Consider the following 25808-nt stretch of genomic DNA (forward strand, 5'->3'; position numbering starts at 1 on the left):
AAGGGAGAAGTGACACCTAGAAAGTTAGACTAGGGCTGTAAAGAAATTCCCTGCTCCACTGAAGTTGGTATTTATCCTCCCCCCCACCCCAATTAAAGGCCAGGGCAACGCAGCGGTGATTTAGGATGGAGCTCTGGAAGGGAGCCAGTTTTGATTCTCCCATGTCTGAAGGTTCATTGACCTGGAAGTCCTTTCTCTCTTCCTGCTACCACTAAGATCCCCTAGGCCTACCATTTCCAAAGCACCCGAGGGCAAGACAAGGAACAATGGATGGAAACTAACCAAGGGGAGAAGCCGCCTGGAATTAAGGCAGAAACTTCCTAACAGGGAGGACAATGAACCAGTGGGACAGAAGTTGCCTCCAGAAGTTGTGGTTGCTTCATCACTGGTGGGTTTTAAAGAAAAGACTGGGCAGCCACTTGTCTGGAATGGTATACGGCAGTGGTTCTCAACCTTCCCAATGCCGCGACCCTTTAATACAGTTCCTCATGGTGTGGTATAAAACCATAAAATTGATGTCTCGGTTCCTAAGACCATCGAAAATATGTGTTTTCTGATCGACTTAGGCGACCCCTGTGAAAGGGTTGTTCGACCCCCAAAGGGGTCCCCACCCACAGGTTGAGAACCACTGGTATACGGTCTCCTGCTTGAGCAGGGGGCTGGACTAGGCCAGCAGTCACCAACTGGGGGTCCACGAGAGAATTTTGGGGGTGCGCAGAAAAATTATTTGCGTTTTTTATATTGCACTAAATCAGGAATCCTCAAAGTACGGCCCATGGGACGGAGACGTGCAATGAAGTCTCATGTTGCTGCAGAGTCTCCCCCTTTGGGTCTTTTTGTGGGGGTCGGAGGGGGGCAGAAATCCCAACTTGAGGTCTGCTTCAGCCTCCTAGTGGGGGGCTTTGGGCGAAGGCTGGAGGGAAGCACCGCTGGTGGAGAAGAGCCGGAGGGCCTCGTTCCAGTGGGGCTGCATCACGGCCTGGAACTGTCGGACCATCTCAGCCCACTGAGCCTCCAGGTGCCCGGTACCTGGCCTTGCACTTCCGCAGGTCTTCCCTCTACCTGGAAAGCCTATGCTGGTAGTCCTCAGTGAGGTGCTTCTGCTGAGCTTCCTTCTCGGCCAGATCCAATTTGAACTGAGCTGTTTTGCCAACTCTTTCTCCTGGTGGCTGTTTAGCTCCAGCAACTGCTTCGGCCGGTTCGAATCCCTAGTACAGGTCTCCTGCATAAGCAGGGGGTGGACTAAATGACCTCCAAGGTCCCTTCCAACTCTGTTTTTTACTGTTTACTGTTTAACCTCCTTGACTCCACCATCCTCCGTTTTCAATTGTTCCAGTAGATTGGAAAAATGCTTTTGGTCTGCCACTATCCATTCGGTGACCTCACATTGGCGTATCCTCCCCCCCCCCCCCAGTTTTATTTATTTTATTTGTATTACATTCAGTCCAACTCTCATTGAACAGTGTGGTCTGGGTGCACTCACATTTAAACAGTCATAATATTAATCTTTGCTTTAGTATTCATCTCAAAGTAATAACAATAATGTAATAATATATTGATATAATAACAGTAATACTTAACATCATCTTCTCCTCTTTAATACATTGTCTTTTCTAACTCTGTCTCTCTTATCTAGCTATCAACAGATAAAAAATTAAGCATGTCCCATGTCGAAAAAAGAGAAGAAATATATATATATATAAAAGAGAAAAAATAAAGAAAGAGAGAGGAGGTAGGGAAGAATAACCAGGTAACAGGAAAAAGAGGGGAAAAAATTATCCCTTCACCATCTCATTGCCAGCTTCAGATCTAGTTGCTAAGCCTTGACGTTTCCAATGCCTTTTTTTGACGCTTTTAATTCTGCCTGTGATCTGCCCTGAGGGCTGATCTTGCTGCCCTAAAAGGTGACAATCGAAATATTGGGACAGGAAAACGAAAGAAATAAAGTGTAGGAAGTTAGCACCCACCCCTCTCCTAGACAAATGAAATATCCTGCGAAATATTGAAAAGACAGAATATTATATCCCCTGGATAAGAAATGGAGAATTTCTCATTTTTCTAGGAGAGAGGTGGGTTCTAACTTCCTACAAAAGAAAAGAAAGAAAGAAATAAAGAAGGAAAAGAGGGAGGAAGAAAGGAAAGAAGGAAGAAAAAGAGGGAGAGAAGGAAAAGGAAGGAATGGAGAAAGAGAAAGAAAGAAAGAAAGAAAGAAAGAAAGAAAGAAAGAAAGAAAGAAAGAAAGAAAGAAAGGGAAATAAAGAGGGAAGGAGAAAGGAAGGAAGGAGGGAAGAAAAGAGAAAGGGAGAAAGGAAGGAATGGAGAAAGAAAGAAAGAAAGAAAGAAAGAGGAAGGAAGAAAAAGAGGGTGAGGGGAAAAGGAAGGAATGGAGAAAGAAAGAAAGAAAGAAAGAGGGAAGGAGAAAGGAAGGAAGAAAAAGAGGAAGTGGAGGAAAGGAAGGAGTGAAGAAAGAAAAAGGAAGGAAGAAAGAAAAAGAAAGAAAGAAAGAAAGAAGCAGGTAGAAAAGTCACTCCACCCAGGAAGCCAGATGTGAGGCGTGGGGGGGGGGGGAGAGAGAGATGGTTCCTGGAGATCTTGCGGGATCCCTAGCTCCCCGACCGAGCAAGAATCCACCGGGCTCAGCGCCGCCGCCGCCGCGCTTTACTTTCGCTTTTGCTTTCTCGCCCGCTTTCGCTCTTTCGCTCGCGGATCTCCCCTCCCCGCCTCCGGGAGGCTTTGGCCGGCGGCGGAGCCCCTCGTCCCATGCCGCTCGCCTCCCGGCCAGCCAGGCGCTGACTCCTGAGCCGCCGGGCGCGCCGCTTCCACCTGCCCCGCAGCCGGGTGGGGAAGGGGGTGGGTGGGTGGGTGGGGGAGAGGCCGGTCGGGGGCGTGGCCAGGGGCCGGGCCCGCCTGCCAATCACCGTCCCCGCTGACAGCCACCCTCCCCCTCCCTCTTCCTCCCGGCCGCCACCGAGTTACTCGCCGGTGCCCCAGCGGACTTTCCCGAGGCACGGCCGCCCCAGCCAAGCAGGCGATGCCCTCAGTGCCTTTGCGCCCAGCTTGCCACTCGGGGAACCCTCCGTGGCACGGCGAGACCCCCACGCAAGTAGCATGAAAGTTGATTATTTCAGTGAATTCGGCTTTCGTCTCTCCGACTATGGTGAGTGCGGCGCGGTTTTGGGGGGCTGCTTTCCCTGCGTTCTCTTTTTTTTTAAACGCCCCCCCCCTTTGGTTACTTTGGGGAAGGCGAGCGAAAGTCTGAATTGGGGGTGCGTGCGTGGGGGGCGATCGAAGCGGTGGCGGAGCGGCTGGTTTTCTTTTCTTCCTCTTCTTATTTTTCCTTTCTTCTTTTTTCCTTCTTTTCTTCTTTTTTCTTTCTTTTTTCTTTCTTCTTTTTTCTTTCTTTTTTCCTTTATTCTTTTTTCCTTCCTTTTTTCCTTTCTTTCTTTTTCCTTTCTTCTTCTTTCTTTCTTTCTTTCTTTTTGACACACACACACACACGCATACAAACACACACGGAAACACACACACCGGCCCGGCCTTTCGCTGCCTGTCTCCCTCTTCCCCACCTTCCTTCCTTTTTTCTCTTTCTTTTTTACAATCCTCCTGCGAGCGCCTCTTTCGTAGCGCCGGAGCTCCGAGCTCTATAAATAGTTTCTCTTTTCGTTGAATTAAAAAAAAAAAAAAGCCAAACTCGCAAAGCACAGCTGATCGGTTTCGTGTTGCAGGCAGGGGGGTTTGTCAGTTGTTGGGCTTTCTTTCTTTCTTTCTTTCTTTCTTTCTTTCTTTCTTTCTTTCTTTCTTTCTTTCTTTCTTTCTTTCTCTCTCTCTCTCCTCTCTCTCTCTCTCTGTCTCTCTGTCTCTCTGTCTCTCTGTCTCTCTGTCTCTGTCTCTGTCTCTGTCTCTCCCTCCCTCCCTCCCTCCCAGTCCAGTGGTGGGATTCAGCCAGTTTGCACCACTTCGGGAGAACTGGTGGTTAACTTTCTATGGAGTTTGATGAACTGGTTGTTGAAAGAAATCATAAGGGCAAAGAACCGGTTGTTAACTTACTTGAATCCCACCACTGTGTTCCTTCCTTCCTTCCTTCCTTCCTTCCTTCCTTCCTTCCTTCCTTCCTTCCTTCCTTCCTTCCTTCCTTCCCTCCCTCCCTCCCTCCCTCCCTCCCCTCCCTCCCTCCTTCTTTCTTTTCTTTCTTTCTCCCCCTTTCTCCCCCCCCCAGAAAGAGAACCCCTCAACCTCCAATCCCATTCCTTTCCCCCATCCCTTCTCCTCCAAAACTCCCCCCCCACCCTTGCTTCCAGCACACTGAAGGCCTGGGGGTGGGTAGAAAAAGTTAGTTGCCGGTGTCTTCTTTTTTTTTAAGGACATGGATTGTTGACAAGAGTAATGGACAGCTCGCCACTTGCTGGAGAAGGGGGGTGGGTGGGGGGGAGAGGGGGGGAGGTCTGTTGAGAAGCTCTTCCAGGGGGAGGGGGGAGTCTTGCCAAGGAAAGGAGCAGAAAGAAGGACCGGGAGTGGTCAGGTGCAAAGGCACCGGTGCTGTTTCACTTTTCTTTCAGTTTTACGGAAGTTGCTGCCTTTGGCCTCCCGGTCCTCCCTCCCTGCTTTAATAGACCCTAGAGAGAGGTGGCCGCAAAAGAAGGTTTCGGTGCACGTCAGAATGTGGCTTTGTTTACTTTGTGGCGGAGGGGGGCAAGGAGCCCAGCTCAATTTCTAGAGTTGGGGTGGTGAAAAGTCGAAGAGAGAGAGAGAGAGAAGAGAAGAGATCCAGCTCAGTGTAGAAATGAGGAAGTTTATTTTGTGGATTTCGCTCAAAGCACACACGTTTGCCTCTTTCTTTGGCTTTTGTGTCCTCTCTGTGTGTGTGCGCGTGTCTGTTTTCCCTTTGTGCATATTTTTCCCCTCCCTCTCCCTCTTTTAATTATTTTTCCTCTTTCTGTAAGCTTCTCCCATCCTGTCCGTAAAGGTGGCCTGTCAGGTTCGTGGCGTGCTGTCTAAATGGAAAGGAATTTTAATTTATTTGGGACAAGCTGCTGACGGATGAGAGGAGGCTGCTTATTACACTTAATGAGCCTTTCCTAACACCTTGGCTCCATTGTTTTCATCCTCTCCCCTGTGAAATTTAGAAGTGGGAGGGGGAGAGACATCCAGGTGATTCTCCCAGCTCCCTCTTCCCCACTTTTTCTTCTTTGGAGGAATGGATGATAGCTGGGTCAGAGCAGGGGGTTGCATTCAGGCTGCCACAGAGCTGGGGGTGGGCTCTGGCCTTCTGAGGTTCCCACGGCCCAGCCCCGGGTGGAGTTTACAGGGGGTTTCCTTCATAAGGGGGGGGGGCGTGGGAAGGTGAAGGAATCCGTACCAGCTTTGGAAGAACGATTTTGGCCGAAGACCCTGGACCACACCAAAGACACAATTTTGATGTTGTCCTAACAAGAGTTTGTTTGTTTGTTTGTTTTGGTCCCTGCGTGAGATTATCCCTCTAGTCCCTGCCCGAAACGTGGATGTGGACTTCCAACTTTTTAAAGACACATTTTGTGAGGTTTTTAACCCCACAGATCCCTTTTCCCCAAACCAAATTGAATTTAACACCACACCAATGATTTGGGGACAGCAGCCATCTTCTCACGGCCCGCTTTTCTTGGCAGCAGGGGTGTGGAGGGGGCACTGTGTGTGTGTGTTTGTGTATCTGTGTGAAGGAGAGATTTTCTTTTTAACAATCTGCTCATCTTTATCCTGTTGCAATTACGGGAATGGGAAGAGCGCAACATTTTCAGAAGAAACAAATCGGCGGTGAAAATAATAGTTGTTGTCACATTGCCAGTCAACCCCCTTATTTTTTCTCATTCTGCACCCCCTTCCCCCCCCCATTAAAAAAAACCCCATAACTACAGTTAGGACGTACGCCGAACCAACTTAAGAAGCCCAGAGATCCAGCTTGAATGAGACAATTGCTTGATATTTACTTCATAACTCATAAGTTGTAATAAAATGGTTGATGATTGACTGGCCTCAACTTTGCACCTGTTATTTTGGTTTAAAAAAGAATGGAGGTTATATATGTGTGTGTGTGTGTGTGTGCATTTATTTTTTTTAAAAGAAACTTTAATTTTATTTAATTATCCCTGTATCATGCCCGGAATTAAAAGCACCAGGAAGGACTTAATATGCATTGTTTTGAAATGTTTGCTTCTAGAATGATCCAGTCTTGGGCGTGTGTGTGTGGTTTTATTTTATTTTATGTTTTCCTTTTATTAGGTCAAGGGCCTAATGTGTAGGCTTGATATGTACTCGTTAAGGGTGTGTGTATTTGTGTGTGGGCACTGCTCTTGTTTTACTAAGAAGCTGTGGAGGGGGGGGGATTAATTTAAAGGGGAAAAGTCTGGTTTCCTATGTCGGATTTTTAATTTTAAGGGTTTGATAGAAAAGTATAATTTCTTAAGGCTCGGAATTAAGATCCTTGGCTATAGTTTGCAATTGTAATTTACACTGAAGGCCTTCCTTTAACTCCCCACTTAACAGCTCAGTGACTCCCGTTCTGGTAGCCACAGGTCATCGTGTTGAAGTCCGAGGCAGCTGGTGTCCAGCTGATTAAAGCTTTTCTGTCCACGCAGGCAGGAAAAAAAACCACCAGTGGGCCCTCCCACGTGTACCTGCTGGGAACAGAAGTCCTTGCGTTTATAGATCTTCCCTAGAAGTTGGAAGACGTTGGCCGAGCCCCGGGGACGGCATGGAGGTTAGCAGGACACTAGGCCTGTGGGTCAGCCGATCCCTCGTCACCCTGGTTTTTTTTTCCGTGGGAGGGGAATCTGTCAGCATCCACGAATCACTTGCAACACAGCCTTTGGAGCTGAAAAGGTGTCAGGTGGGCGAAGAAGGGGGGGGGGAACCCAGGATTATTACGCCAAGGGTAAATGAATGTACTTTTAGGCTGCAAGCAATTTATGTGGATTCTCTTGGTCTAACTTTATACAAAAGCCGCACTAGAATTCTTAAACTGGGTGTGTGTGTGTTGCCTCTATCCTGTGATACCATTCTTGTGAATGGAGAACTTTTAAAAAGATGCTCGTAGGAAAGAGATTAGTGGAATGAGGACAGGAATACCTGTCCTCTTCTCTTCCTGTCCACCTACTCACCTCTGTGGAAGTATTTGTTACCACGGATGACTAGGCAACTCGTTAAATGCAAGACTCTTTATTAATCTACTTTTTTTTTATCAGGCCGAGACTTTCTGCCGTCTTTCGGCTCTCTCCACTTTTCCCCCTGCAAATGTAATTTTCAAGGAGCAATTTTGAAATGGGTGTGATAGTCCTCACTATACGCACAGGTGTGCGAATATTCCCCGCTTCATTTTGTAATTTTTATACAATAATTCAGTTTCCACTCGGCAGCGTCTGGGTTTTCATTAGCTGTGAAGATGGGATGTTTGATACTATATCTCAAAAAGCTATTTTCAGTGGGGAGATGATAGATAGATAGATAGATAGATAGATAGATAGATAGATAGATAGATAGATAGATAGATGATAGATAGATAGATAGATAGATAAGTAGGTAGGGAGAGGGAGAGAGAGAGAGGGAGAGAGAGAGGGAGAGAGAGAGAGAGTCTTTTGTCAAAGCATATGATATTCCCAAATATGGGAGGGAGCATACTGCTTCCCTTTTTTATTTATCAGCAAAAATGCAACACACACACACACACACACACACACACACACACACACTTGTGGGCGAAGGGATTCAATGCCTGATGCACCTTCTCTCCTCCTCCTACATAGGAGAAATAGGATCAATTATGCAAACAACTTGGGTAAAATTTTAACTTGGGTAAAAATTTTCTTTGGCAAATGCAACATCTGATACTTTTTATTGCCCACGTGGAATAAATATCTTTTTTTTTTCCAAAACAGTTCTTCCATTGTAAAATATTTCTGCAAGTAATCAAATCCTAACCATTTTTATTTATGTTTTGGGTGAAGGGGGGGGCTGGATGAAAACAGCCCTTGATACTGAATTTAAGGAAGCTAGTAGCCCCCTGTGGAAAGTCAAAATCTCCGTTAGTACGGTGCGTTGCAGTACTTTAATACATTTTTGAGGAAGTCCCCTGGTCTACCGATAAAGTGTGCGTTCGTATGCATCCCACATTAAAATGTACATGTTTCACATTGTCCTTCCACCATTTGTATTACGAGTGTAAGGATTAGAGGGGTGTTCTGGGGCTGTCAATTAACATTGGACACATGTCTATTAAAAAGAGGGAATGTTTTAAATTTAACTTCATAGCATATTCACTCAGTTTCCTATTATTATTTTTTAACATCCTTATTTTTCTTCTCTCCACCTTTCTTTCAAAAAAGAACGGAATCGACTTTCTGTGTTTCTAGCGCAGGGATCTTCCTGAGACCTAATTCTTTCCTAATTTCAGCCCTGCATTTTTTTGGGGGGGGCTGGTGGTGGTGGTGTGATTTACAGAGACTAAGTCTTGTTTGATATTAAACCACAGATCCTTACCGGTTTTCTGCGGATTCCCTACCTGTGTGAATCTGTTGTCGATGTGAAATTCAACTTCGTTGCTACCAGAGATAGCCCTTTCCATAACCTCTCATGTGTCCAGATTAAAGCAATGTTCAGATGGAGGGATGGTTAAACTGTCCATCAGAGATGTCCACCGCAACAAGGCTATCCCTTGAGACAACCCTGCGTAGCAATCCTTTACTCTCTGCGTTTGACGCCCTGTTGATGTTTTCATGGGAGGACTCATTGGTTTGAGGCCACCAAGTTGGGCAAGCGAGCCTAAAGGACACAACGTCCTTGGCAGGTGGCGCTTTCTAATGTCACAACATACTTCTCTATAATATCGATGCCTTTTGATGGGTTGCGCGTGACGGTTAACTTATTAGGCGCCTTCGTAATGGCTTTTGGCTTAACGTTCAAAAACATTTTAATAAGGAAAAAAAAATACGGAGCGAAAGAGCGGCGAGATCATTAAACAACATGGATAAGAGCATGCATCTAGCTGAAGAGAATGCATTTTAATGGAGTTGATGAAACCAGGGTCGAGGAAGGACTTAATGCACCTCCAAAAAGCAGGTGCTCTCCCTTTCTTGGCATCAAAAGCCTCCTCCTCAAGATGGATTTTGGAGTCTTTAATATATGTGTGTGTGTGTGTGTGTGTGAGAGAGAGAGAGAGAGAGAGAGAGAGAGAGAAAGGGAGAGAGAAAGAGATTGGGAGAGAGAGAAAGAGAGGGAGAGAGAGAAAGAGAGAAAAAGAAAGAGGCAGGGAGGGGGAGAGAGAGAGGGAGAGAGAGGAAGGGAGAGAGAAAGAGATTGGGAGAGAGAGAAAGAGAGGGAGAGAGAGAAAGAGAGAAAAAAGAGGGAGGGGGAGAGAGAGAGGGAGGGAGAGAGAAGAAGGGAGAGAGAAAGAGATTGGGAGAGAGAGAAAGAGGGAGAGAGAGAAAGAGAGAAAAAGAAAGAGGGAGGGAGGGAGAGAGAGAGAGAGAGAGGGAGGGAGGGAGAGAGAAGCACCAACCACCTGTCATAGCACAGAATCCAGAACCTGTGGATCGTTTTGGTATTGAAAGGCGAAAAAAAAAATTCCTTTTTTGTCCTCTTGCATCCCTAGGATAAGGGATGTCGTGGCTCAGTGGCTAAGACGCTGAGCTTGTCGATCAGAAAGGTCAGCAGTTCGGCGGCTCGAATCCCTAGCGCCGCGTAACGGAGTGAGCTCCCGTGACTTGTCCCAGCTTCTGCCAACCTAGCAGTTCGAAAGCATGTAAAAAAAAATGCAAGTAGAAAAGTAGGAGCCACCTTTGGTGGGAAGGTCCTTGCGCCTTTGGCGTTGAGTCACGCCGGCCACATAGCCACGGAGAATGTCTTCGGGTAGCGCTGGCTCTTCGGCTTTGAAAGTGAGATGAGCACCGCCCCCTAGAGTCGAGAACGACTAGCACATAAGTGCGAGAGGAAGCTTTACCTTTATTCCTGGGAGGGGTAGAGACTCCTGATGGGATGGAGAGATCATAAAGGCCAGCTGAGGTGGGTCAGGCCTAGGCCTGCCTTAGTCCATCCAACAAGTTGTATCTCAACCTGACCAGGTAGATGCCTTCAGGGTGGTTCCTCAACAACGAGAGAGGCTACATGAACAGTGCAAATTGAACCTGCTCATCTTTATGTCCTTTAAAGAGAAAAATTCCTCCTTTGGACAATGGAGCAGCTGCTTTTCTCACCAGCCTCTTCTCCGGGACATCCCAAACACCCAAGTCCTGACTAGGTGGAAGGGACCTTGGAGGTCGTCTAGTCCAACCCCCTGCTCACGCAGGAGACCTGTACTAGGGATTCGAACCGCCGAACTGCAGACCTTTCTGCCACTGAGCTTGTCGATCAGAAAGGTTGGCAGTTCGGCGGTTCGAATCCATAGTACAGGTCTCCTGCGTGAGCAGGGGGTTGGACTAGATGACCTCCAAGGTCCCTTCCCACTCTGTTTTTACTGTTCACAGTCTTTACGACCTCTCCATCCCATCAGAAGTCGCTTTCCTTCTAAAAGAGAGATGCCAGGCCAGCAATTTTCCTGTCTTTTATTTTATTTTTTTCCCCCAGCAAGGTTAGGCTGAATTCTGCTCCTGCAGGAAAAATTGGGAAGAATGAATGAAACAGACTTTCTGTTTTACATCCCCTGCCATTTTTTTTCCTCCTCATTCATCCTCTTAAGAAAAAGAGGTTGCCAACAGATTTTTCCCACCACAGGATGCTCTCTGACCTAACCGAGGGGATGATGGGAGTTGCGTCCAGTTACAGGTAGCTCTCAACTTAACAAGCACAATTGAGCCCAGAATTTAATGTTGCTAAGTGACCTTGTCCTGTTTTACAACTTTTCTTGCTGCATTGGTTAATTTAACAATTGCAGTGGAATGTGAATGTGTCCCGTTTTACGACTGTTCTTGCCACGTCAGTTAATTTAACAATTTGCAGTGGAACATGAATTTCACGAATTTTCTTGCCACCTGGGTTAATTTAACGATTGCCACGGGATAAATGTAGTCAGACGAATCTGGGGTCTCCGTTGACTTTGCTTGTCGGAAAGTCGCAAAATGAACAAGGCAGCCGTCATAAATAGGAGCCAGCTGTCAAGCCTCTGAATGTCACTCACATCGGGGGGGTTTGCTGCCGGTTCGCTGCGCGTGCGCAGTTGCCTATAAATTGTTCTGCGCATGCAGAACTAAAAAACATGCTGGCAACGGCATGCTGGCAACGGAACAGGGGGCATGGCCAGCCTGCTGTCCCTATTCCACTATTCCACTACTAGTTCTCCCGAATCGGTAGCAACCCACCGCTGAATCACATGGCTATGGGGATGCTACGACGGTCCTAAGTATAAAAAAAGGGGTTCATCGGTCCCCTTTTTCTTCCCCAGCGCTGTTCCAACTTCGAACGGTGGCTGAACGAACTGTTGTTAAGTCGAGGGCCACCTGTGTGTGATTGGGTCCTCGCCTTATCCAAATGATGCCCAGTGACAGTTCAGTCCTGGGCCGTGGAGAGAAGCCGATGATGAAAAACGCCGGCCCGGGAGACGTAAATAAGGGCAGGGGAAAGCTGCCTTCTCATCTGGCAGCACCAGACAACTTGGCAACTCCCAAGGGCAACATCATCAAAACAACCGCCCGACTTGTTCAGGATGTGGTCGGGCCACAACCGATACAATCATTTCCACATTGATGGAATGGCTGATTTTCAAGAGAAAAAAAAAGGTGTTTAAAACTAGCAAAAAGTGTCCTTTTTCTCCCCCCCCCCTTCTCCTTCTTTTTAAACCTGGGAAGGTCCCGATCCTGCCTCCGGTCCCGGGCTTTGGACATGCGCACACGCCCCCCGGTTCACTGCAGACCGGATCAATTTGGACGTCTTCAGCAATAAAAAATGCCGATGTCGTCCTAATTCACCAGGCCCCGAGATGACAGCAAATTTACATTTTTTAATTAAACTAGCAGCCAGTTTTTATGAGAGGGGGCTGGGTTATGCAAATCAAATGGTTGTGTACGAAAGATTAGGAGAGTTTGGGAATAAATTCCACAAATGCTAATATATAAAAAAAAAAAGGAGAGCCCGCGTGCGCGCGCGAGAGAGAGAGAGAGGGAGAGGAAGAGAATGAGTGAAAGAAAGAAGGGATATTGTTCCATTAGCCCCTTTTAGACTGATTTCCCTGGAGAGAGGGAACGGGGAGGGAGGGGGGGGCGGGTGGAGGCTTTCAAAGACAGCATCAATTTTTAGGATTGAAGGTTCTCCTGGATGTTGACCCCTCCCGGGGGGAAAGTGATAGCAAAGAGGCAAGGAGAAACTTATTTACTCTTGCATTAATGCCCTGGTCTGGCTGAGACTCCGCAGCAGGAATTGCTGGGGGACAGATTCGAACTGGGAAAGCGGAGTGCTGGGCATTGCCAATCCATCTGCCCCACCTCCATCCCCTCCCCATATGCAGATTGAAGACTCTTCCCTGAATACCAGAGGGACAGTGATCCTTATTTTAGTGGGTGGTGAGCATGGCTTGAAGCTGGCAGAAGCAGGTGGCTGGCACTTCCTCTGAGACCCTTACCGGGGTCTATGTAGGACCCTCTTAGGAGAAATTTGAACTTCGGTGCGCCGCTGTTTTAAAAACTTTAGTGCGAACCACTCCAGAGGGTTGCCTACGGCATAACGTCTCTCCTTTTTGCCCATTTGCAACGAGGGACACGGTGGCTCTGTGGCTAAGCCGCTGAACTTGTCGATCAGGAAGGTCAGCAGTTCGGCGGTTCGAATCCCCAGCGCCACGTAATGGAGTGAGCTCCCGTGGCTTCTCCCAGCTTCTGCCAACCTAGCAGTTTGAAAGCACATTAAAAAAAATGCAAGTAGAAAAATAGGAGCCACCTTTGGTGGGAAGGGAACAGCGCTCCGTGCGCCTTCGGGAGTTGAGTCATGCCGGCCACGTGACCACGGAGACGTCTTCGGGCAGCGCTGGCTCTTCGGCTTTGAAACGGAGATGAGCACCGCCCCCTAGAGTCGGGAACGGCTAGCATGTATGTGCGAGGGGAACCTTTAACTTTGCCTAGGAGAAATTGGAACTTCGGTGCGGCACCGATTAAAAAACTTTAGTGCGAACCACTCCTGTGGCATAACGTCTCTCTGTTTGCAATGTGGGATTTGTAGCACATTGTTCTTCCTTCTCTCGGTGCTTAGTTCCTGCCCTGGGCACGTTCCTTGTGACATTGTCCTTTCTACTCCGGTTTTCATTGTTACGGAACAGACGCTGATTTTCCTGGAGAGTTTATAACAGAACAATCTGGCCGAAGAAGAAGGATTTCGGCCCGGTGGGTGGCTGCAGGGCTGGCGCTTCTAATTGGCACGGCAAGGCTGAGAAATCCCTGAAGGAGTCAGGTGGCAAAGTTTCAGGCCAGTTTGTGATGCCCACTGTGCCAAGCAAAGGCTATTGTGGAGTTGCTGGGCATAGGCGGTGTGTTCTCATGCGCTTGGATTGTCGGCTTCGGATGTTTTGAACCTTAACACCCGATCCCCAATAGTGTTTGTGACACAGAAATCTGCTTCCCCCCCCTTTTTTTTTAGTTCAAAATGCTTACTACCGATTCTTTCCAGATCCTTTTCTCTCTTGGGACCTCTCTGGCATCTGCCAGCCAAACAGAATCCGAGTGTCGGCGATTACAAGAGAGAGAGAGAGAGGATTCCCGAGCTCGGGAAGTACTTGGAGTTTCCAATCCCGGGGCAGTTTCGCGCTCTTGGGATGAAAGGCAGGCAGGCGGCTGACCCCGCGAGGCTCCAGGAAGAAGAGTGAGAGTGGAGGGATAACAGCTTGCTGGAACGCAAAGCCTGCGGGCGGGGGTGGGGGTGGGGGTGGGGGGTGGGAGGCTGAGGTTGGAAGTCAGGTCATACCCGGTTCAGTTCCTCTTAGATGACTCCGCCACAGGGGAAGGCTGGGCCACCGGCTTCGATCTCCTTTTCGTTTGGGATGTGATGATTCATGTCCAATGGTTTTTGACTGCGTACCTTCCACCTGGCCCCTCCCGATCGATAGGTTCGGATCAAGACCCGTGGTGGGAGCAATGGTTAGAGCAGTGTTTCTCAACCTTGGCTACTTGAAGATGTCTGGACTTCAACTCCCAGAATTCCCCAGCCAGCGAATGCTGGCTGGGGAATTCTGGGAGTTGAAGTCCAGACATCTTCAAGTGGCCAAGGTTGAGAAACACTGGGTTAGAGTGCTCTATTGCAGGCTAATTCTGCTGACTGATGATTGTCAGCAGTTCGATCCTGACCGGCTCAAGGTTGACTCAGCCTTCCATCCTTCCGAGATGGGTAAAACGAGGACCCAGATTGTTGGGGGCAAGAGGCTGACTCTAGAAACTGCTTAGAGAGGGCTGTAAAAAGACTGCGAAGCGGTATATAAGTCCAAGTGCTATTGCTATCTTCCTTCCTTCTTTCCTTGTGGTTAGAATGCAGTATTGCAGGCTAAGTGCCCACTGCCAGCAGTTCGAATCTCACAAGGCTCAAGGTTGACTGAGCCTTCCATCCTTCCGAGGTGGGAAAATCGAGGATCCAGATTGTTGGGGGCAAGGGACTGACTGTAAATTGCTTAGAGAGGGCTGTAAAAGGATTGTGAAGCGGTATATAAGTCCTTCCTTCTGGTTAGAATTTAATATTGCAGGCTAATTCTTCCCACTGCCAGCTGCCAGCAGTTCAATCCTGACCGGCTCAATGTCCACTCAGCCTTCTGCCCTTCCGAAGTGGGTAAAATGAGGACCCTGACTGTTGGGGGCGATAGGCTGACTGTAAACTGCTTAGAGAGGGCTGGAAAGCACTGTGAAGCGGTAAATAAGTGCTATTCCTTCCTTCCTTCCTTCCTTCCTTCCTTCCTTCCTTCCTTCCTTCCTTCCTTCCTTCTTTCCTCCCTTCCTGTTAGAATGCAGTATTGCAGACTAACTCTGCCCACAGCCAGGAGTTTGATCCTGACCAGCTCAAGGTTGACTCAGCCTTCCATCCTTCTGAGGTGGATAAATTGAGGGCCCAGATTGTTAGGGGGCCAATAGGCTGACTCTGTAAACCACTTAGAGGGCAGCTATAAAAGCACTGTGAAGCAGCATATAAGCCTAATTGCTCTTGCTATAAGCTAAGCATATTCTCTGGGTTCACACAGTGCTCTACACCCCTCCCGAACCTAAACCGGATTTACTACTGATCGAGGATAGCGTTGGGCAAGTACAGCTTTTCAGCCTTGTGAAAGGGAGTCCTATGTGTGTCGTGTGAACGGTGCCAGCAGCGCAATCAAAAGAGCCTCCCCTGTGTAATGCACAATTCCCAAGCAGGGGAGGGCAGGAGAGGAACCGTCTGCTCTTTCCTTCGGTGACATTCACAACTTTGCAACTGAGTTTTGCAGTCGTCGGGGCTGAGCAGAACCTGGAGCAAAAGGCAAAAGCTCTGGACTTGGGGTCTTGCTTCCATTGTGGGGAGGGGGAGCTGGGAATTTCTCCCTGTCTAGGTGGAGCTTTTGCCAGCTCTGTCTCTCTCTCTGTCTCTCTCTCTGTCTCTCTCTCTCTCTGTCTCTGTCTCTGTGTGTGTGTGTGTGTCTGTATCTCTGTCTGTGTCTCTCTCTCTTTCTGTCTGTGTGTGTCTCTGTCTGTGTGTCTGTGTGTGTATGTTTCTCTCTCTGTGCTATCTCTCTCTGTCTCTCTCTGCCTGTGTGTGTGTGTGTGTCTGTATCTCTGTCTGTCTGTCTCTCTCTGTCTCTGTGTGTGTGTCTTTGTATGTGTGTCTCTCGCTGTACCGCTCTCCCTATCTTTCTGTGTGTGTGTGTGTCTGTGTGTGTCTGTATCTCTGTATGTGTGTGTGTGTGTGCCTCTCTCTGTCCCTTTCTCTCTGTCTCTCTCTGTCTCTGTATGTGTGTGTCTCTCTCTCTGTATCTGTCTATCTGTCTCTGTGTGTGTCTGTCTCTCTGTCCCTTTCTCTCGGTCTCTCTGTGTCTCTGTAAGTGTGTGTGTCTCTCTCTCTGTATGTCTGTCTGTGTGTGTGTATGTCTCTCTCTGTGTCTCTGTGTCTCTGTGTGTGTGTCTCTCTCTCTGTATCTCTCTCCCTGTCTTTCTCTGTCTCTGTCCCTCTCTCTGTGTGTCTCTGTCTCTGTCTCTCTGTCTCTCTCTCTGTCTGTCTCTCTCTCCCTCCCTCCCTCCCTCCCCTCAAACACAGGGGGTGGGCCTGAAACATATCGGAAGCATAACGGAAAAGATGCTTCTCCTCCTCCCAGCCCCTGTATTATCCCTTAGTAGGTACTCCATTCGTCAAAGGTTGGGCAAATCCAGAGGATTTGTTGCTGTTTCCTGCTGTTATCTCCATTTTACAGACGAGGGGCCGACCTTAACGTTTGAAAGATGAGGGGTGTTTGTCTCGTCTTGCACAACATTAGGAAATGTGTAAGGAATACGGCTGTTGCTTCGGTCGATGGCTCGAGATCAAGGGGTAAATGACATTTGGTAGGAGGATGCCACTGGAAAGCAGCCCATTGGAAGCTGCCCATTGAGGGGCCTCCATTCCCTGGGTTTCCATGGATTTGCACACTCAAGAGGTGTGCAATCAGTGCCCGTGGGTGTATTCCCCGTGCTTCAATTCCACCACCCCCCCAGTCCCAGCTTTCTCAAACCTGAAAAGTTTGCTTGGCCCCCCTTTCTGTATGGTTGTCTTCTCCTTCTTTTTGAGCATCTCATGTACGTTCAGAAGAAAAAGTTGGGAGATGCTTGGGACAATTCTTTGCTTTTCTCTTCATTTATCTCCTTTTTTTGTTTTTTGCAAGAATATTTTGTCTTGGGAGACGCACCAGCCAGCCATGTCCTGGGCAAAGACACTTGACAGATAGTGATTCAAACTGGTCAGGGTCTCCGTACTCTCTGGATACAAAGTGTGTTTGTGTGTGTATGTGTGTGTGTGGAACAAAAGGTGCAGGGGAACAAACACAAAGCGTTATTTTGCCTTGGCCACCCGCTCGCTTTTCAGATATTTTGGGCTCTTCCCCTCCCCTCCCCCCTTCTTCACTTCCACCCATTTCTTTCCTGACTTTCTGTCCCTTCCCGCCCGGCCCCCTCTGCACCCAGCGGTTGTGAAAAAAAGGCCTATTGGATGCTGCTGACGCCCCTCGATTTCAGTGGGACCGAAATTGTAAAAGCTGCAATGAAGCACATGAGAGTGCTTGTCTCAGGCTGCTGGTGTGTGTGTGTGTGTGTGTGCGTTGTGTGCCTGATTTCTGCTGTGTGAAGATTGGGCGGAGGGGCAGCATTTCCTAATCTGGGGAAAGGTGTTACACTCCCCTGGTCCTTAGAATAGAGTAGACTAGGCTAGGCTAAAGTAGAGTAGACTAAAGTAGAGTTGAGTAGAACATAGAATAGAGTAAAGTAGAGTAGAATATAGAATAGAGTAAGTAGGCTAGACTAGAGTAGAATAGAATATAGAATAGAGTAGGGTAAGGTAGGTTAAAGTGGAGTAGAGTAGAGTAGAGTAGAATATAGAATAGAGTAAGTAGGCTAGACTAGAGTAGAATAGAATATAGAATAGACTAGACTAGACTAGAGTAGAATATAGAATAGAGTAGGGTAGGGTAGTTAAAAGTAGAGTAGGGTAGAGTAGAATATAGAATAGAATAGAATAGAATAGAGTAGAGTAGAGTAGAGTAGAATAGAGAATAGAGCAGGGTAGGGTAGATTAAAGTGGAGTAGGGTAGAGTAGAATATAGAATAGCGTAGAGTAGAGTAGAGTAGAGTAGAATAGAGAATAGAGAATAGAGTAGGGTAGGGTAGATTAAAGTGGAGTAGAGTAGAGTAGAATATAGAATAGAGTAAGTAGGCTAAACTAGAGTAGAATAGAATATAGAATAGACTAGACTAGAGTAGAGTAGAATATAGAATAGAGTAGGGTAGGGTAGATTAAAGTGGAGTAGGGTAGAGTAGAATAGAGAATAGAGTAGAGTAGAGTAGAGTAGAATAGAGAATAGAGTAGGGTAGGGTAGATTAAAGTGGAGTAGGGTAGAGTAGAATATAGACTAGACTAGATTAGACTAGACCAGGGGGTTACCAACCTTTTGGACCTCAGGGACCACTACATTCATAATTTTAAATCCCGCTGACCACTAATATGATTTTTTAAAAAGATAAATAGTATTATTTAGTGCTTTATAAAAATGCAAATATTTTTTCTGCGGACCACCAAAATTAGAACAGAATGGGAACAAGGATAGGATAGGATAGAAGAGAACAGAATACAGAAGAATAGAATAACAGAGTGACCTTGGAGGTCATATAGTCCAACCCCCTGCTCAGGCAGGAAGCCCCGTACCCTTTGGTAGTTCTCGCAGGCAGCCAGTGCTGCTGTTAACGGCTCCTTGACTGCCCAGGGAGCCAGGACAGAGAGAGATTTAAGCCCACCCACCCCCCAAAGCAACAGGCCCCACATCCCTGTATGTTGAAGGTGTATATTTGACCCACTCTGCAGCATTTGGGAGTCCACCTTGCCCAGTTGGGGGAAGGAAGCTACCATTTAGGAGCCATTCAAAATGGCTGCCCCTGGGCACTCAAATGCCCTGCCCGGGCATCGAGCCAACTCTTCCAGAGCCTGAAACGTGCCCTGTCAGTATCCCTCTATTTCCCTCCCCCCCCCCTCCTCGCCCAGCCAGTCCTGTTTCCTCCCCTCCCCACCCAGCACGAGTGGCATTCTCCTAGGGAAATGCAGTTTGTTTTGCCAGGGTGACCTGTTTAATCATCTCATTTTCTGGTGGCCGTTTATTCCTTGTTACCACGGTTACGGCCCCATTAAGAGGAGAAGCAATAAGGCAGCGAGTCAAACAGGTAATAAAAACATTAAAGCCATGTGCGTATCGGCCAGGAGGGGAAGGCGGCGCAGTGAGACGCAACGGGGCCCACGCCGGAGAGACACAGCGGGGTCAGCCCCAGGAGGCAAGGGGACTTGGAAGGGAAGGAGGAACAGGGGAAAAACTTTGCTAAACTCCAGAAAAAAAGTTTGGTTTTTATTTTATTTTTAAAGGAGAAGCATCAGCAACGGCGCTTCTCCATAAAGCTCCTTTCCCAAGCTACTGCCATACAGAGACAAGCTTCCGTAAACATCAGGGCTTCGTTCCCCCATATTATACACCGAGTTGTACAAGTTAAAATAAGTTTGAGAGATAATCCCAGCGCTGTCAACAAGTAGCAAACCTTGTAAATCTTTCCTTTACATTTCAACATGAAGGAAACCTTGGATTCAGAAGGGGGGGGGTGCGCAAAACTCTTGCCGGGGCCCATAATTTATTTACGAGCTTGCCAATCAGAAAGCCCGGCAGTTTGGCGGTTCGAATCCCTAGCGCCGCCAGAGGTGAGTTCCTACCGGTTCGGCCCAGTTTGGCTGAACCGGTCGTGGTTTGGTGGCTGGGTCATTGAAACCAGCAAACTGGTTCTCCTACAGGGCCGCCATCTTTATTTTTGGCTCTGCGCATGCACAACACGATTGTAATTACACACATTAAATTTTTTCCTCTTTTTTTTTTACCATTTTGTGTATGCCCAGACCTATTTTTGTGCACATTTTGGCCCGCACTGAGCCAGCAGTAATGCCGGGAACAACCCACGCATAACGGAGGGAGCTCCCGTGACTTGCTCCCAGCTTCTGCCAACCTAGCAGTTCGAAGGCACGTTAAAAAAATGTGGTGGCTTTGAATGGTCACTAAACCACGATTTTTCAGTCAAGGATTACCTGTTTAAAAAAAAAAACATTTTGACATACTGGTGTTTATTTACGCCGAAAGGCTGTGGGAACACCGAGACGCTTCATTCCCCACAAAGTCATGGATAAGGAAAAGGATTTTCCCCTTTATCCCAACTCTATCTTTAGGAGCACGTGGAGGTGGCATGCAGAGCCCTCGCTGTGGGCACGCGCGCCGATGCCAGCTGCTCTTCTGATTTCCGGCATGCCCATGCGCGACAGCCAGCTGGAAAACAGCTTGAAAAAATGCCCCCCAAAACAGCCTGCTTTTGGGGTATTTTTTGTGCCATTGTTGTGCCATTTCCCGGCGTTCCGGTGCCCGCAACGAGGGCTCTGTGTGCCACCTTGGCATGCTTGCTTTAGGTTCGCCATCACGAAGTATCAGAAGAGCTAGGAGCAAGGTACTCTTCCTATATGTCTAAATGTACTAGTAGGTTCTACAAGTTGTATCCCACTCTTTGGTCCAGCCCTTAAGAGCAAGTTGGGATAAAGGGGAAAATCCTTTTTCTTTATCCATGACTTTATGGGAAATAAAGTGTCTCTTTCAATGCTAGCAGGTCAAAATGGGATGGTTTTTTGTTTTTTTACAGCTGATCCTCAAACAATAGTCACGGTTTAGTGACCATTCAGAGTTACAACGGCGATGGGGAAAAAATGTGAACGCGGGGGCCATTTTTCGCACGAGGGTCGCGTGATCCAAATTCTAAATATGGCCTTTTTACTACTAGTTTATGATCTAAAAAAAACCACAGAAATACGAAAGCAAACAATGGGGAAAATAGTGGAGGGGAAAGGGGAAGAGAAAGAGGCGTAGAAAAGACGGGGAAAAGAAAGAAAAAGGCATTGATTTCTGACTCCTTTTGGTGCAGTAGAATAAGATTCTAACGTCAAACCTCACGTAATCAAAATTCGGATGTTTCATTTGGCAACCGACTCGTATTTATGACGGTTGCAGCGTCCCGGGATCGTGTGATCCCCTTTTGCGACCTTCGGACAAACGAAGTCAGTGCGGAAGCCAGGTTCACTTACCGACCACGTCGTTCACTTAACAACTTGTTTTAACAAAAAGGTCGTAAAACGGAGCAAAACTCATCTAGCCACCGGCCTCACTTAGCAGTTGGCATTTTAGGCTCAGTTCTAGTCATAACTCAAGGACTAACTGAGTTCTTATCTGCAAATAAAGGCAACTGGGATATTTTTCTCCCTGGAGACGCATGAATTCACTTTTCTCTCTGCCCCCTTGAGCTTCTAACAAGTACCCAAATTAGTTAATTCCAGAAGCCCCCTACCCAATTTTTATGGTGCACCATAATTGGACACAGATAGGCTCCTGGGGTGGGGAGGGGGTTATTACCTGGAAAAAAGAAGCAACTGAATTTAACGTGATTTATTTCTGCATGTAAGAATTCCAATGTTTGCAGTTTTCCACCCTTGCTGTGTTACTTTAGGTATGAGGGTGTGTGTTTTCTCCCCCTTGATGTTGTTTTGGGTTTCAAAGCTGCTTTTTTTTTTCACCAGACTTTTATTTTTTTATCACAAAACAAATTTGCAGTGAGTGCAGAGAAAAAGGAACCGGAGTACTGAGTAAATATTCAACGTATAAATGAGCGCCGTGACCTTGAAAAAGGAGAGGGAGGGGCAGGAAGAGAAAGCTTGAAAATTAAAAAGGGTAGAAAAAAAACGAGTTTGCAAGTGGTCTCCTGAATGCTGGGTTGGGGAGGGGGGAGCCTTTTCAAGTTCAGTTGGAAAAATGGGCCCCCTAAATTTGTCCAGCAACACCCTAGAATTGTTGTGGGCTGATTTCCTCCATTTTTAAAGCTACTTTCTGATAGGATTGGGGCTTTCCAGTTACACAGAAAAGTGTTTGTTTTGCAATCCAAAGAAATTTCACGCTTGCAGTGACCAAACTGCCATAACAATAACATCCACGGCAACGACAACTGTTAACAACTCTTACCGAAAGGTTCGACATACGTATTTTAATCGTTACTTAAGAAAAGGAAATTTTGGTTTTCTTACACTTGGGAAAAATTGTGTCATCTTCTCCCCGTTTCAAAATAATAATAATTGCCCGTTTCCTTTTTTTTTTTAAGTACTTAAGAAAAAATAAACCATGAATCCGCCTTATGCTGCCACCACCTCCTTCTCTTCCTTAACAATAAGGCACTTTACAAACGGAAGATGCCTTTGGAATATGTGATCAAAGTGGAGAAAGAACGTGAGGTCACTTTGAACTTGCCGGCAAAGATCATTAGTTCCAATCGCAGCCCAAGTCCTTCCCAACTGGTTTTCCTTCGCGGACGGCATTTTGACGCTGCAAAAGACAAGCTGGTCAATGCTGAATTGGCACAGGTTGTGCGTTTCCTTTTTTTTAAAAAAAAAATTTGCATCCCGCTGTCAGGGTGCCGTTTTGTGCAGGCTCCTCGATCAGGGATTGTTGTGTCTTTCGTGGAAATAGCCGTGGTTTGCCAAAAGGAGTTTGGACTTTTCCCGATTTGGAAGCACTGACGAGTTCTTCCTGTGAATAAATAGAATGACAGAGTTGGAAGAAGGGACCTTGGAGGTCTTCTAGCCCACCCCACCCCCCGCTGCACATGTGCGTGCGACAGCAGAGACATGAAAATCAGTTGGGTGGCAGGAGGTGCACGCACATGCGCGCTGGAGCTGAGCTGGGGCAACGGCCTGAGTGCCCGCAGAGAGGGTTCTGCATGCCATGTCCAATCTCTTCTTTACAAACGTCCAGTGTTGGGACATTCACAACTTCTGGAGGCAAGTTGTTCCATTGGTTAATTGTTCTCACTGTCATGAAATTTCTCCTCAGTTCTAAGTTGCTTCTCTCCTTGATTAGTTTCCACCCATTGCTTCTTGTTCTACACTCAGGTGCCTTGGAGAATAGCTTGACTCCCTCTTCTTTGGGGCAGCCCCTGAGATATCGGAACGCTGCTATCATGCCATTTGCCATCCTCCTTTTTATTCAATTAGACACCCCCAATTCTAGCAACTGTTCTTCCTATGTTTCAGCCTCCAGTCCCCTAATCCTCTTCGTTGCTCTTCTCTGCACTCTTTCCAGAGTCTCCGCATCTTTTCTACATCGTGGCGACCAAAACTGAATGCAGGATTCCAAGTGTGGCCTTATAAAATTGTCTTAATAGATTTTGCTTGGAAACCTGTCATATTCCATACTTGCAGTTGGGCAGCTGATACGCTGTTCTTAAAAAAAAGTATTTTCCTTTTTTTTTTTTTTGGCTTCTTGGCTGGCAATCAATTTTGCTGCTGCTGCTGCTGCTTCTTCCTCCTCCTCCTCCTCCTCCTCCTCCTCCTCCTCCTCTTCTCCTCCTCCTCCTCCTTCCTCTTCCTCCTCCTCTTCTCCTTTCTCTTCCCTTCTTCTTCTTCTTCTTCTCCCTCCTCCTCCTATTCTTCTCCTTCTTCTCCTTTCTCTTCTTCCTCCTCCTCCTTCTCCTTCCTCTTCCTCCTCCTCTTCTCCTTCCTCTTCCTTCCCTTCTTCTTCTTCCTCCTCCTCTTCTTCCTCCTCCTCCTCTTCTTCTCCTTCCTCCCTCCCCTTCTTCTTCTTCCTCCTCCTCCTATTCTTCTCCTCCATCCTCTTCTTCCTCCTTCTTCCTCTTCCTCCTCTTCTTCTTCCTTCTTCCTCTTCTTCCTCTTCTTCTTCTTCCTCTTCCTTCCCTCCTCCTCCTCCTTCTTTTTCCTCCTCCTCCTTCTTCCTCCTCCTCCTCCTCCCCCCTAAGAGTTGTAGCTCAGGCAGACGGATTGGAGGTGTCTTGGTGGCGTCTGCTGACTCAGTGTTGTACTTTCTACTGATTGTGAGGAGAAAGGGGGGTGGGGGTGGGGGGAAGGAGCATCCATCTCCTCTGTGTGTAATTTCTGCTCTGCCCTTCTGCCTGGAAGGGCCCGCTTCACCCACTTCACCAGCCTGCCTCCAAGGGCTCCTTCCTTTGACCGCCTTCCCATTCCAGAGGGAGAAAGCCAGGGGTGAGAAGTTAGGTCACACACAAACACCCCGAAATAAGAATTCTTCATTCTACTGGTGTGTGTTTGTGAATCCTCATACGACACAGCATGTTGACATGAACCCTTGCGCCATTCCTGGAGCTGTTAACTTCTCTCTCTCTCTCTCCATTTTTTGCTATTGCTTGCTCCCGGGGTCCTGCTTATGCCGCCGTTCACATCCCTTAACCGGGCTGAGGTTAAGGAGACAAACTTGGGTTGGATTTTCCTTGGGCTGCACTTGGGAAGGAGCAAAACCTTGCAAAGGGAGAGGGGGGCAGTAGCAGGGGATTCAACGTGGCACAAGCTGTGTCGTTTCTGTGTGGGCCAACAACAGAGCTAGAATGGCTGGCATTTAGTGTTACCCAGTTTTATAATACAGACAACCATTCTCCTCCCTTCTCTTCTCCTTTATCTTCCTCCCTCCCTTCCTTTTCTCCCTCCCTTTCTCTCTTACCTTCCTTTTCTCCTTCCCTTTCTCTCTCTCTCTCCTTCCTCCCCTTTCTCCTTTCTTCCCTCCTTCCTTCCTCCCTTTTCTCCTTTCCTTTCTCTCGTCTTCCTTCCCTCTTCCCTTTCTCTCTTTCCTCCCGTCCTTTTCCCCTTACTCCCTTTTCTCATTCCCTTTCTCCCTTCCTTCACTATCCCCATATTCCTTCCTTCCTTTTCTCCTTCCCTTTCTCTCTTTCCTTCCCTTTCTCCTTCCTTTTCTCCTTCCCTTTCTCTCTTTCCTTCCCTTTCTCCTTCCTCCCTCCCCTCCCTCCTTCTTTCCTTTACTGTCCCCATAGTCCTTCCTTTTCTCCTTCCCTTTCTCTGTCTCTCCTTCCTTTTCTCCTCCTTCCTTCCTTTTCTCCTTCCCTTTCTCTCTCTCTCTCCTTCCTTCCTTTTCTCCTTCTCTTTCTACTCCTTCCTTTCTTCCTTCCTTCCTTCCTCTGGCTGTCCTCATATTCCTTTCCCTCACAATTTTTGGATTCACGTAATTAAATATGCCGGAAACCCACTCACCCACCCACCCCCAGTTCCTTTCACTGCCCCCCCCCCTTTCCTCACAGTCCTTAGTTTAGCGTTGCGTACTTTTGTCGGACGGCTTCTTTCCCTGCAGGAAAGAATGACGTTAAACGTCATTTGAACAATTTGGGGGGTGCGGGGGGGGGAGACACGGCTTAATCCCTGCCCTCCCCCCTTGGAAAGAGGAGGCGGTGATAAGAAGGGGGCAAGGAGAGGCATGTCTTTCAGGTGGAGTTGGACTTCGCAGGCAAACAATTTGTGCGAACGGTCTCTGTGCTGGGCAGGGCTTTTTTGGAGATGCTTCACCCCCCCTCCCCCAATTCTGAAGCCATTGTCATTCTAACTGCTTCCCCCCCCCCTTTGCAGTTCTCTTTTTTTCAGCCTTTTCTTCCCATTTTCTCTCCCCTCCCCTTTTTCCATCCTGCCTCTCATTTCTTTTTCCGATGCGTGACGCAATGCCAAAACTATCAGTCCCCTACACAGTTGTTTGTCCGAGAACAGGTGCCCGCTGTTGCAAGTTGTTAGTTGTTGTTTTTTTAAGTTCTTTTAGCTTGACTCAGAAACTGGTGCTCTGCAAAAACGATCTCTCTCTCTCTCTCTCTCTCTCTCTCTCTCTCTCTCTCTCTCTCTCTCTCTCTCTCTCTCTCATTCTCTCTCTCTCTGTGTCTTTCTCTCTCATTCTCTCTCTCTCTGTCTTTCTGTGTGTCTTTCCTTCTCTCTGTCTTTCTCTCTCATTCTCTCTCTGTCTTTCTCTTTCTCTTTCTCATTCTCTCTCTGTGTGTGTGTCTTTCCTCTCTCTGTTTCTCTCTGTCTTTCTCTCTCATTCTCTCTCTCTCTGTCTTTCTTTCTCTCATTCTCTCCCTGTCTTTCTCTCTCTCTTTCTCATTCTCTCTCTCTCTGTGTGTGTGTGTCTTTCCTCTCTCTGTTTCTCTCTGTCTTTCTCTTTCTCTCTCTCTCTCACTCACTCTTTCTTTCTCTCTCTCACTCTTTCTCTCTCTCTCTTTCTTTCTTTCTCTTTTTCTCAATCCCACCATGCTTTTCTCTCT

At 47.5% G+C, this 25808-nt stretch overlaps 1 protein-coding gene across 1 annotated transcript in view; it reads left to right on the forward strand.

Moving 5' to 3' along the window:
• Positions 1–2894: 2894 nt before the first annotated feature.
• CASZ1 (castor zinc finger 1) overlaps positions 2895–25808 on the forward strand; it is a 146779-nt gene continuing 123865 nt past the window's right edge. The window contains exon 1 of the mRNA XM_087702568.1: positions 2895–3157. Coding sequence (XP_087558694.1) covers positions 3109–3157 — 49 coding nt within the window. The 5' untranslated portion in view covers positions 2895–3108. The remainder of the gene's footprint in view (positions 3158–25808) is intronic.

Source organism: Thamnophis sirtalis, unplaced genomic scaffold (assembly GCF_051295495.1).
Source record: "Thamnophis sirtalis isolate CommonGarterSnake01/CBP01778 unplaced genomic scaffold, rThaSir2_p1.2 scaffold_15, whole genome shotgun sequence".
Lineage (NCBI taxonomy): Eukaryota > Metazoa > Chordata > Lepidosauria > Squamata > Natricidae > Thamnophis > Thamnophis sirtalis.